Raw genomic sequence first — 12,830 nt, forward strand, 5'->3', positions numbered from 1 at the left:
TGCCATAGCCCGCCCCGCCCAGCCCCACTCCCAGAGCTGCCGCCCATACTGCTCTGAGTGCAGCCTGGCACAGCCCCTGCCGGGAAGAGCCCAGCCTCCAGCCCGCCTGTACTGCATGTACAGATCCAGGGCACATGCCTCTCTCCCCCCTGCTGTGCCCTCCTGTGGTGTGCGCAGCAGTGGGAGCTGCCCCCCCTACCCCTGCATCAGCCCCTGCCCCAGCCCCACTTCCTCCCTCACCGCAAGTGTCTTGATCTGCACCCACATGCCCCTTCCCTCCCCCTTCCCCTTCCACCGCAATAGACTTACCAGCTATATGCAGCTCTCCATGCTGCCAAGCTGTGCTCTTCACTGCCTATGTGCTGCGCTGCTGCTGCACATACGCACAGCCCATTTATCAGCTATATTATTGGCCACATTAGGACAAAAAGCCAATTTCTGATATAGTCAATTTTCTTGACTATACCGAGCTGATATCTGACCAATGTATCAGTGCACCTCTACTTACAGAGAAACGCACAAAACAGTTAGTATCTGGCTCTACTCCTTCAAACTCATTCAATAGGGAGCTCAGCTGAAAGCACCTATGTGAGGACAGACTAGTTCTGAAGGAAGACACAACATCAAAGTACGACAGCCAATTCCTCTATTACCCCAAAAATGATGCGTGTCATGGGTGGTGTGTCACTTTCAACTTTAAAAATGATATTTAATATTAGAAGCAAACAAAAGGAAGGCAACTTATATTTAAGTACTAAGATGTATAGACTCCCTAACAGAGATTCTAAAATGACCTGGTCAGTCTTTGCATGACAGGCTATAACACAAATCTTTCCATTTTAATAAGCAAAAATGTGTTACCTTCTGAGAAGACCAATCCCAGTTTCATTTTGTTCTAGCACTGCTAGTGTCCCACAACCTGCAACAACAAAGCAGAACAAACCACCAACTGGCTTAATCCACTGGGAAATATGAAACAAAGGTTTTCAGTCAATGCAAATATGGAAGAAGTATGAACCTACTTGACAGACTAGGACAATTAAGTGTAGTTAAAAGTAACTTGCTTGGGTATACTTATGTCCATCTAGATCAGGGGTGGGCAAAGTCTGACACACAGGACACATCATGCCTGTGGAAGACTCCATTTTCCAGAAGCCCCTGCCCGCTTTGTTGCAGCTGGTTTCCACGGAGACCCCAGTAGCCGTGGCACGGCCAAGGTTTCCATGGGGACCGGCCCCAGCAGTACTGGCAGGGCACGTGAGTGGGCAGGAAGCTGCTCCATGACTGGGATCTTACATTGGTGACTGTGGTCCGGAGCCGGGGCAGAGCCGTGATCTGCTGCCCACACACGCTGGCTCTGCCTTGGTCCCAGTAACCATGAGCAGCTCCCCACCCAGCCATGTGTCCTGACAGCGCTGCTGGGGCTGGTTTCCATGGAAACCCTGCCCCCACGCAGTCACAACATTGCTGTTACTGGGGTCTCCATGGAAGCCAGCTGCTGTGACGTGGGCAGGGGCTGCTGGGAAATGGAGTCCAGCCACAGGCCGAATCCACCATTTTGCCCACCCCTGATCTAGATAGTTCATTAGCACCAGCTTTCTAAAGATCTACTAGAAAAGTGGGGAAAGGGACAGCTCGTGAGGGAAAAAAAACAGGAAAACACTTCTCATATTTTTCGGAGAAGCCTTACGTCACAGATATACTAGTACAGAATTTTTCAAGATCCTGTGAGAATATACGGGACAGAATACTACAGCCCTTCAGATCTGATAAAGCTAAAACTTACTGGGGATGAAGTGAGACACTCAATCCTAAGAAATCAGTTCTAAGAAAATGGGACGCAAAAGAAAACCATACATATAGGAGAGAGATGCTCATAAATAGAAAAAAAAAGCACATTTGTGTCTGAACATGTTCACATACTGTTCTTACAAGACTAGGTAAAACCCCAATCTGGCAATGGGACTACAAGAAGGGAGCTGGGACCTACCTCTGCTAAGAATAGAGAAAACTTTTTTCTTCCGATGTATTTACCCTGCACATCAGACTACTTTTTAAGCTACTCAAGCATACTGCCATCACAAACTTATTTTTCCCCTGAGAAGATCTTTCTGGATTGGAATATAGGACTGGAAGTGGCCCCCACAGGCCACTAAGTCTGCATTCACAGACACTGAAGAACCCTTCTTCCCTCCCATTATAACTCTAAACTCTTAAGCAAAACTACAAGAAACAATACTCAGTTTCTTCCTGGCCCCAACTGGCAACCAACAAAACCCTGTGGCATGGGATTCCCAGATACCTTTTTACCAGCAACAGCGAAAAAACACAGAAAAAAATCTGGTTAGGAGGGAGACAAAGGCAAAGCTGGCACCAAGGCTCAGGGACATGGACAAATGTGAAGGTCACTTTCTGAAACTGACCATCACCCATTAGAAAAAAGAAATAAAACAAATCACATCGGCATAACGCAGAAGCAACAAAAAAGGGGGGAAATCACAGAAGTTTTGGAAGATGTTGACAAGATGTACACAATTTAGGAGTCTGATGATGCATTTGCAGCTAACAAAAGCTTTTTACTAAAGCAACTTTGTGAAGAGATGGAAATATGTGAGCTATTTTGGTTCCATAGTAAATACAGTAAAAAGATTTTACATTCAGTTTGGTATATAGACTCTCCTCTATCATGGTAATTATAGATGAACCACAACACAAAAAGAGCAGCAGCCCTCTTGCTTCCACTTCAGTGAAAGGGGCAAGCAGCAATTGATTTCAAGGCAGGACTGGGCCCTCAGTCATGAATCTAACAAAGCATGCCAAACTAACTCTTTAGAAGCAAGTTGTTTCACCCAGACTTCAGAAGGCACACATCTGCATGTGAAGTTGCACATTACATTTACACTATACTAAGGGTATTTAAAATGTGAGCATATGCATATATTAAAGCTTAGTAACTTGTGCTGGCATTTGAGGGAAAGACATTGGCTCATTGCAGTTATTTCCTGTCTGAATGGGAGGAATAAAAAATAGCAAATAGGTTTTGTTATGCTTTGTGGCTCTTCTTTCATTTGTTGTGCAGAAAAGAAGCGGTGTGAGGTTGTACAGGTTCAGGCTTCTATGTGCAGCACGCCCAGCTCTGTAACCATCATAAGAACACAAGAAGTGCTGTACTGGGTCAGATCAATGGTCCACCTCTCCCAATAGTCTGTCTCTGACAGTTATATCTTTTATTTGTCCCAAGCAATCAGTGATGTGCCCTTAGCGGCCACCCTCATCAATGGGGGCTTATAGCTCTACTTGGTGGGCTTTGGCCCACATTCTGGAACGACACATCAAAAGGCCCATATCCAACAGTGGCAGAAATGGATGCTATAGAAGGAGAGCACTGAACTGGTTCTCTCTGGAGTGATCCATCCCCTTTTCAATACCCTCCCTGGCATCCACCATTACTGGTTTAGAGATGCCAAAGGAAACATCTCCAACCATTCGGTTCAATAGGCCATCAACAGCTGAATCATCCACAAATTTAACCTGTTCCTTTTTTGAACCTGACTCTGCTTTCTGCCTCTGCCACCCCCGGGGCAATGAATTTCACAAGATGGTGTAAAAAAATAAAATAAAAGGACTTTCTCTTGTTAGTTTTAAACCAGTCACCTACTAATTTCAGTGGATCCAGTCTTGTTGGGCTCCTACCAGGGATCTTTTTCAGGATCCTCTACTTATAAGCTGGTGCAGCCGGAGGCCTAAACAGCCTTCTTACGAATTAGGGGATCATAGGAAAGCAGAGCTAGAAGGGACTTCACAGGGCCATCTAGTCCAGCCCCTTGCTCAAGGCAGGACCATCTCAGCCAAGTGCTTGCCACACCTGCTCTTGAAAGCTTCTCATGACAGACAGTGTGCAGCTGTAGTCACAAAGGCAAATAGAGAGGGTAGATGCACATGTGTGCATAAAGAGGAACTGTAAGCAGGCTATTTTATCAAGGTAACTCTGTTTCTCTTATTCACCTATTTTCTGTTCTGCTTCTGGAATCAGCAGCTAACAGTCTAGCATGGTCTGATACGCAGAAATACTTGCAGTATAGTTGAGAGTTCTTCCACACACAATGAGGCCAACTGATGATAATGCAAAGAGAGAAGAAAATACAGCTTAGACAAGTCTATACAAGAATTTATTTCTAAATGCAATGCATTAAATTGGAGAGAGTCCAGCGGAGAGCAACAAAAATGGTGAGGGGACTGGGGCACATGACTTCTGAAGAAGGCCTGAGGTAACTGGGCTTATTTAATCTGGAGAAGAGAAGACGGAGACATGGTTTAATTGCAGCCTTCAACTATCTGAAGGGAGGTCCAAAGAGGATGGATCCAGACTGTTCTGAGTGTTCTCAGAACAAGGAGCGATGGGCTCAAGTTACAGCAAGAAAAGTTTAGATTAGATATTGGGAAAAACTCTCATGCAGAGGGTGGTGAAGCACTGGAACAAGTTACCCAGAGAGGCTGTGGACTCTCCATCCTGGGAGGTTTCTAAGCCCTGGGGAGACAAAGCCTCGGCTGAGAAAAGATGGTTGGGGATGGCCCTGCTTTGAGCGGTGGGGGTGGACTAGATGACCTCCTGAGGTCCCTTTCACCTCCATTGTCTAGGACAGCATTTCTCAAGCTGTGGGTCAGGACCCAAAAGTGGGTCACAGGAATATATGAAAGGATCCCAAACACACTTTAAAAAACACATCAAAAAACTTTAAAAATGTTTTCCTCCTTTAAAGGAGGAAAGTGTGGGGAAACACGGCTTTTCCCTTACAGGCTGGCAGAGCTCAAGCCCCCTTGTACCTCACACACTGGCGGGGCTGGGGCCTGGATCGGGGCTGGCCACAAATGGGTATGGTACAAAAAGGCTGAGACCCACAAATCTTGGACTTCATGGAGATGCCACCGCTTCCCCAGGGAGCCTACTGCCTTGCCGGGCCCCTCACACAGTCAGGCAGCCCCTCCTTACCTTCATCCTCAGCCCCGCCGTCCCTGCTGCTGCCCCCTACTGCCACCTGCCCGTGCTCACCTGCGATGCCGTAGTGCTGCGAGGTGGCGCACGCCACGCGCCCCGCCAGGTAGGGCGAGAATTCCACCGCGTAGCCATGTCTCCCTGGCAACCTGAACGCCTGCGAACGCGCCACACTCCCCCCGCCCTGCTGCATGGCCACCGAGCCAGCCGCTGCGCCCGGGACAGCCGCGAACCACTGCGCAGGCGCAGCGCCCCCGCCTCCCGCTGCTCCGGAAGTGTCGGGATTGGGCCGAAGCCGCGCAGGCGCCATCTTGGGTCTGGGCAAAAGGACGGGGAAGGCGGGGCTGGGACTGTCTCCACTCAGCGTCTTCTCCTGGCTGTGCTGCTGGGTGCGGGGCTTTGTAACCAGGCGTGTAGGTTACAGCCGTGTTGGTCTAAGGGCGTAGGTAGATAAGGGTCTTTGGGTAAATCTGATATCTTTTATTAGATCAGCTCAAATTGTTACATCCAATAGCTTTGCATCCAGCTTTCCTGCCCTCCCAAACTGAGCGAGGGAGTGGGAAGCAAGCCCAGCTTGGGGAGTCACAGGGTGGCAAAAGTTGTAGCCAGTTAAGGGAGTCGGCAGTGCTGCACCCAGCTTATATTGAGCTTGTGCACTGCAGAGTGTGCAGGGATTGTGAGTTGCCTCGCAACACTGCAGGGTAGCAAGGTGTCATGCACTGGATGCCCCTGGGGCTTTGCACCCTGAGCCCTTGGATGGAAATGTTTGGAGGTTTCTCTCTCTCTTCTTTTTTTTGGTGGGGCGGGAGAGGGAGAGGTGAGGGAGGTTGGCTGGGGTGTGAAGCTTTAGTATCAGTTTCTAGGGCAGTGTTCCTCAAACCATGGGTCAGAACCCAGAAGAGGGTTGCAAGAATATATGAAAGGGTCAGGAGCAAACTTTAAAAATGAATTCTCCTTTAAAAGAGAAAAGTGGGGGAAACTGTGGTTTTCCCTTGCAGGCTGGCTGAGTTCCAGCCTGAGAGGGGCTGCTTGGGACCCCCCTACTCCATATCCCCCCCAGCCCCATCAAATCCTACCCACATATGGATAAACAAAGATAGTATGTAAATCACTTGAGAAAACAGAGACAAACAGAGATTAAGTAATTTAGCCAAGATGACAGGATATCTATTGCAGAGCTGGAAAGTGAATTCTGTTCTGGGAAGTAAAGTCTTGCTCTTCAGGCTCATACTGAATACCAAAATCCTAATTATAATAACAATTGTAACACCCATGTTAACGTGTAGTCCTTAAATTGATCATCCTGAACCTAAATTACTGAAAGCAATTCCAAGAATTTATCAGACTCTCAAAAAAAAATTATTGAAGTATGTGTTTGAACCAATTCAACGACTGAAGAATAATGGCATGTACTATAGAGACCCAACGCTAATGGTCAAATTCAGATTTCGTGTGAGCACGGTGCCACTGAAGTCAGCACAGACTTCATATGACCCAGTAAACAGAAAACATCATAGCATCTCCTACACTCTCACAGCTGGCAATTTATAGAATTAAGTTATTATTGGGTGTAATTTAACATCACACTACAGTTTCTCTGGGCCAAAATGTACCCTCTGTATCATCCCATTAAATCAATAGGTTTGGCTAAGGCATAAAGTAAAAGAAAATTTATGAGGCAGAAATTTGGTCATGTACAGCCTTCAGTGACCAAGAACGAGTTCTGAAATTAAAAATGATTGCAACATTGAGCCTGGATCCAGAAAAAAATGGTACACAAGTGCAAAGTCCACACTTATTTACTTTGCTGTAGCAATTTCCATATTAATCTGCAGACAAGTTATCACTAGCACACCAAAAGTGTTAGGGAAGTTTCATTAACTGCATTTTTAAGCTATTTTGCAACTCTAGCTGAAAGGTCAGTATCATAAATAACAAAGTTCTGCAAAGAGGTTGTGCAAACCAGAAGCCTTCTTTTACAAGGCTGAACCAGTCCTTTTCTGGACTAAACATGCATGGAGAACACTGTAACCTTAAAGAAAATCTTTCATAAACAGCCTTATTGGGCAAAATATCAAGACATACATATAGGGATACAAAAAACTCCTAACCCCCCTCCCCCGCCCACCCCCTGCAATCTCATTTATTGTAACATAAGCCCCAATCTTTCACTCTTACAGAAAAACCTCTAAGAAAAGGTCCTGAGGAGTCAGGCTGAGATCTCACATCATCCAATGATTTTCCCAAGCACATGTGAAAAGTTAAAAGACATTCAGGGGCTATGTAGCAAAGGTAATCCCTAGCAAAGGCAAGGACCTCATGACTTGATATTTGCTCTGCCCCTCAATGGCCCTGCCCCAGTTTTCTAGCAGTGGGGCTGAAGGGGCTTCCCCCCGGCTACACTTGGACACAGAGCTCTGTGGAAAAGATAAAAAAGCCTGGGACTGTATAGTATTTTTCACTTATTTTATATGAACAGAGGAGGAACAGTGAGTCCTGAAACTCTGTAAAGTCAAAAAAAAAAACAACTTACATGCTTCTGAGGTCACTTTCTTACCCTTTCTGTCTGTCTCCCTGCCCACAAATGAAGCCCAGACTGTCCAAAATCTCGATGGGGAGGAAATGGTGGCATCTCAGAAGTCAGGTACCAGAAGCCTACTTTGAGGTAAAGAAGAAAAGATGTGTATACATACCAATGCAGGATGATCTTGGCTATAAATATGTACAGAATCACATGTGGAACTACAATAGCAACTAGCAAGCATAACCATTTGGCAAGCTAAAGCACCTGATGCAGAAAGTTTTGAGAACAGACTCATGATCTAACAATTAAGGAAAAAGTTGTTTTGCAAGCAGAGAGGAGAAATATAAACAAAGCTGGGAAGCATTGCTGCATTTCCCTGCCCAACCTGCAGAGCCAAAGAATATCCCCACCTAGGAGTGGACAGCAGGTGGCAGCCATGTTCCATCTAAAAAAGACAGGAAGGCTGAGGGAGAAGCCCGCTAACTTTCAAGCTTTACTTTTAAGTGCCAAGGATTAGGTTGGGAGCAAGCAGAATACACATTAGCTCTTGTGGGGCGGGAGGAGGGGGTTGCAAAAGGGAAGGGCTCAGAGCCTGCCTACATGGGCCAAGCCCAGCAGGTAGAGGGGGCTCTCGCATACCTCCCAATGTGCCCTGCAGGCTCCTTGGGCTCCCCAAGACTCCTGAACGGAGCCAAACAGCTGAGCCACCACTGATTGGCTGGTGGACATCACAGCTGTCCACCTGGACCTTATGCAGTAGCTATTTGTCATGACCACAAGCCATCCTGTGCATGCCCACCCAGTAACACCCTGCACCCACCAAGCGTGTGCATGTGTGGGATACCTAGGTTTGGGGGGGGGAGGGTATATACACATGTATATACATATATGTGTGTGTGTGTGTGATGGATGCTTGTATTCCTGTCCCCAATTCTGATGGTCCTCACCCCACAGAGTAGCAGGCTGTCTGAATCCACAAAGCCCTGGCTAAATAGCTCCTCCCCCTCCTCAGAGTGCCCCTGCCATGGCCCCCACCCACATAAGCAACTGGTGCCACCTTAGTCAGGGGGTCAGCGACTGGCGGGGGGGTCCCCCGTAGCAGAACTTACCAACCAGTGAGCGGCTGCGCTGCTCCCGAAACCGGCTGCAGAGCTCCCAGAAGTGGCTGTGGTGCTTCCAGAAGCGACCACGGCCTACATCCAACGCTTGCACTCCCTGGCTGGTGCTCGTGGTGGGGGGGCACTGGCACTCCTGTCTGCCCCTCCCCCCACCGCCTGTCACCTAAGTGGGGAGTGAAGCAAGTCAGGGGGTGCACCAGCGCTCTCAGGGGGTGCATGCACACCCCTGTGCACCTCCTATGCCTCGCCGCTGCCAGGCCATGGGTCTCCAGCCCCCAGTTCCTTTGACCCTGCATCATGGATACCAATGCCCACAACCCAGGCTGGCCATGCCCCAGCCCCTCTCCCTTTGCAACCCCTGCTACCCTGCCAGGGCTACGCAGCGGAGCTACAAGAAAAATACAGCCCAAGGAAGAGATGTGCCTCATTTTAATCAAATGTTGAAGCTGCCAGGCTTTTAGTGTGTTTATGAAACAAAAACTGTGCGATGTTGCCTGCTCCAGAACTTGGAACCTTCTTCTCAGTTAAAATTGAAAGAGTGGGGAAAAGACCCTGGCTGCACTGGGCAGTTATGATGACATTTAAGGAGGGGAGTAGGCAGCCATGGGCGGCTCAACTTAACAAACACAAGTCCTTGGGGCAGCAGAAGGAATACTGCTCATGCAACTGCCACCCCTTAGTTTAATTAAATGTTGCAGCTGCCAAACTTTTCATGTGTATAATAAAGAAAAATTGGAATGCTACCTGCTCTGGAACTTGGACCCGAGCCCAGGGGGCTGCCTATCCCACAGAAACTGCACCACTCCCTGACAGCTGGACCCAGGTCTGGAGTGGCCTGGCCCTGTGGGCTGCCCCCGCCCCCAGCCCCACTGTTCTGAGCACTCCTGCACCCTTCCACAACCAGCCAGGAACGTCTTTGGGGCCCTGTACCTACACCAGTAACCACCAGCTGCAAGGGTTAGTGAGTTCGCCCTAGAAGATGGGCTGAGTCAATGCCAGCTCTGGCATCGGGTCTCAAGCAGCCTGGTATCCCTCCCCTCCCCTCCCCTCCCTGAAGTGGGCCCTGCCAGATGCCTCCCTGGCTCCTGGAACCATGGGTCAGTAGCTCCAAAAGGCCAAATCTCCTCTTTAGGGCTCCCCTGTCCCCCAGCATCTCCCAATCAATATGTAGTGTGGAGCATTCCCCCCATAGCCACCATCTAGGGCTGTCATCCAGGGCCCTGCTTTGGGACTCTTGAGCATGTCATCCCAGGCTGTCCATGCTGGTGGGTCTGGGTGGCAGCCTGTCCCACCACTCTGACCCGGGAGGTCAACAGTCTCCCTGTGGGAGGTGGTGCTGATACCACTCAGGAGTGTCGTAACTGGATCCCAAGTGGTCTTTGACCCTGCTCATAAAATCCTTATCCTGGCACTGTGATTTTCTCAGCTCCACAGCAGCAAAGGTGGCCTCCCTCAGACAGCAGGTGTCATTTAACCAGATTTATGGTCCTACTCAATGTAACACTGACTGATATGACCCCAATAACTGAAGGGGGTAATAACCCTTGCACCTCAGCTTTGTTCCAGGCCAGTAGTGCAGGGGTTAGGGAGCAGGTGTTTGAGAGGCATGAGGTGGAGAGCATCAATCAATCAGTCAGTATCATCACCCTTCCATGTGCACAGTCATTGAGCCAAGAGCATGCTGAATATTAGAGTAGGCAACTATGAGCATACCCTAACCTACCAAGGAATCACATTAGACCATTCCCTCACCTATAAACATCACATTCAGAAGGTCAATAGTAAAGTCTCTCCATGGCTGCCTTTAGATTTTTATCCAGCATGACATGGGGTGCCAACTTCAAAGTTTTCAGAGCCACTGCACCTTCAATGATACACACCCCAGCAGAGTACTGTGCTCCTGTATGGCCCAGAAGCTGTCACACTAAAAAGCTCAATACTGTACTTAAAAGTATGCTGAGACTCATAACAGGCTGCATAACTTACACACACATGTATTTCCTTCACTCTAGGGCATTAGACCAAGTGACATAAGAAGACAGACCCTAACCGCTCCCCCGCTGCTGGATTTCTGGGACCATGGAGAGCCCAGAGGCCAGGTACTGTGGTCTTCTTATGTGTTGAGCTAAATTTAGACAAGGGGTGGTGTGAATGGAAATGAAATGATCATTCAGAGTAATCTAGTTGAAACCTGTTCTTATGGCGTTTTATATCAATACCAAACAAGACCCCCATTGGGCATGAGCTTGACAGAGAAGCATGAGTCAAGCTGAATGGACTGAGATCTGGATATGGATGCTTGAAAACAACACTGTAAAAGGTGAACATCTTGGCCAGCCCCCTGTGGGAATGCAGTGTCCAGCAAACAGCACAGCACTTAATCAAAAGCTGCAAGCGTTACAAATGGCCAGATGGGGTAGATGGGGTAGAGAGTGGCTTATAGCTGGCTGAACAGAACAAGGTGGGGTGAGGGGAGGGGGTGGCACGGGAACAGGATTTGAGCTCTGGCTGAGGCTAGAGGCCCTGCAACGGGGGGAGCGGCATGATGCAAAGCCCCATGGGTTGCCAATGGAATGTGACCTGTCACAACCCAAGGGTGTGATTTTGTGTGTGCGCGCTTCGGCACTGCTAAATTATTTCCCGCCACGAGCAACTTTCTTTGCAAGGTGCATTTTTCAGTTGCAAAGAGAAAACCCCGGTGCAAAGAAGTTCCCGCCACCCGCATGCAAATTTGTGTCCCACTATTGGCCAGTTCTAAATTATTCCCACGTGGCAGCTAGCGATTGGCTTGCTAGCCGTATAAGAGGCTTGAGCGGTTTCCGCACAAGTTGGAGAACTCCAAGGAGAACCCCGCAAGGGAGATCTCCACAACCATCTGGAGGAGGAGGACTTCACATCTTGTGAAGAACTCTAAGCGCTGCGGAGCCTAACGGACCCAGCGTGTACCTTAAGAAGGCTATAGGGGTCTGATCAACCTCTGGCCTCTCCCCGTTGCTGAACGATCCCTCGACGAACCCCTTCCCTGCGCGCAAGTTCCACGGAGCCTAGCAAACTTCGTGTGAGTGTATCCAGAGCTCTTCTCCGAGTTGTTTTCTTCGGTTGACACGACGGGCTCGCGTTTTTAGAGCCTTCAACCGGATTGGGCTAGAGTTCGCGAGTTTAGAACTCTTGTCCGCTTTTCTTCTTTCCTGTCTGTAACTGCAACTCAAGCAAGTTTTCCTGCCTGCACCGCGACCATCTACGGTGTAAGTAAAATAATCTTTAATCAACCGCTAAGCGTCCGTGCCTAATTCTAGTCCGCCGGCCTGCATTCCCCGACCCGTGTGCCAGGGCTGCTGGCCACAGCCCGCCGCACACCCCCGAGGGCCTCAGACTGCTCCCGGCCCGCACATGACCTAATGTCAATCGCAATGGGATGTGGTACAGATGTTCATTATGGTACTCTAACCTTCAGCGCTCAAGCCTGATACCACATCCATCCATGGTTATCTTAGAGAGGGATCGGCCATTTTTACAGTTCTGTGTACAGATGTCCCCTGACCAGTTATAGCTGTAGAGTGCTTTCTGAGTGCTCACTGTGAAATAAGTGTAACTTCTGTACTTGGCTCAAATTTCCAGGAAAAACCCACCAGAACGTTGTGCTTTCCTCATGCTCAGAAATAATCCAAAGTTGTAAGGACTGTGATGATGCACAGTGCTACCTAGCATAGCACCAATTTTACAGCTCTTCACAGGCCAACTACCTGAGTAGTTATTCAGCTTCTTGTACAGATTGTGTGACCCAGGCTGTGCACTTTGCTACCTCACTGCACTGCTACTAGTAACTTGTGCTAGATAGTTTTTGCAGTGCTACTCTTATGCTAATTAGCACTTGCATGAACAGTTAAACTGGCAGAGTTTAGGGAGCTAATGTGTGCCAAGCTAGCACACCCCCATAGTGCTGCCAAGCTAGTACATCCCCATAGTGCTGCCTTACACTATCTACCTATATCTTACTAAGTAGAGACCTACCAAATTCATGATTTTGCAGATTTTTTGAATTCCATGAAGTCCAGCATTGTCTGTGAAATCCACAGAAAAAATGGTAAGGCTGCTGGGGCCAGCCCAGTGCTGGCTTCAGCCTTCCCTACCCCACCTGGGGTAATTTGTTGCATACCAAACCACACATGGCACAGGTGTTCCCCAGGGACAAATA

General features: G+C 48.5%; 1 protein-coding gene across 2 annotated transcripts in view; it reads right to left on the minus strand.

Moving 5' to 3' along the window:
* PEX7 (peroxisomal biogenesis factor 7) overlaps positions 1-5,412 on the minus strand; it is an 82,043-nt gene extending 76,631 nt beyond the window's left edge. The window contains exons 1-2 of one of the 2 annotated variants that reach the window (XM_025211847.1): positions 4,991-5,412; positions 862-919 (exon numbers count right to left, since the gene is read on the minus strand). In XM_025211847.1, coding sequence (XP_025067632.1) covers positions 862-919; positions 4,991-5,303 — 371 coding nt within the window. In that variant the 5' untranslated portion in view covers positions 5,304-5,412. The remainder of the gene's footprint in view (positions 1-861; positions 920-4,990) is intronic. The other variant, XM_006030261.3, reaches the window with a different exon arrangement.
* Positions 5,413-12,830: the final 7,418 nt, after the last annotated feature.

The sequence above is a fragment of the Alligator sinensis genome, unplaced genomic scaffold (genome assembly GCF_000455745.1).
Source record: "Alligator sinensis unplaced genomic scaffold, ASM45574v1 scaffold417_1, whole genome shotgun sequence".
NCBI lineage: Eukaryota > Metazoa > Chordata > Crocodylia > Alligatoridae > Alligator > Alligator sinensis.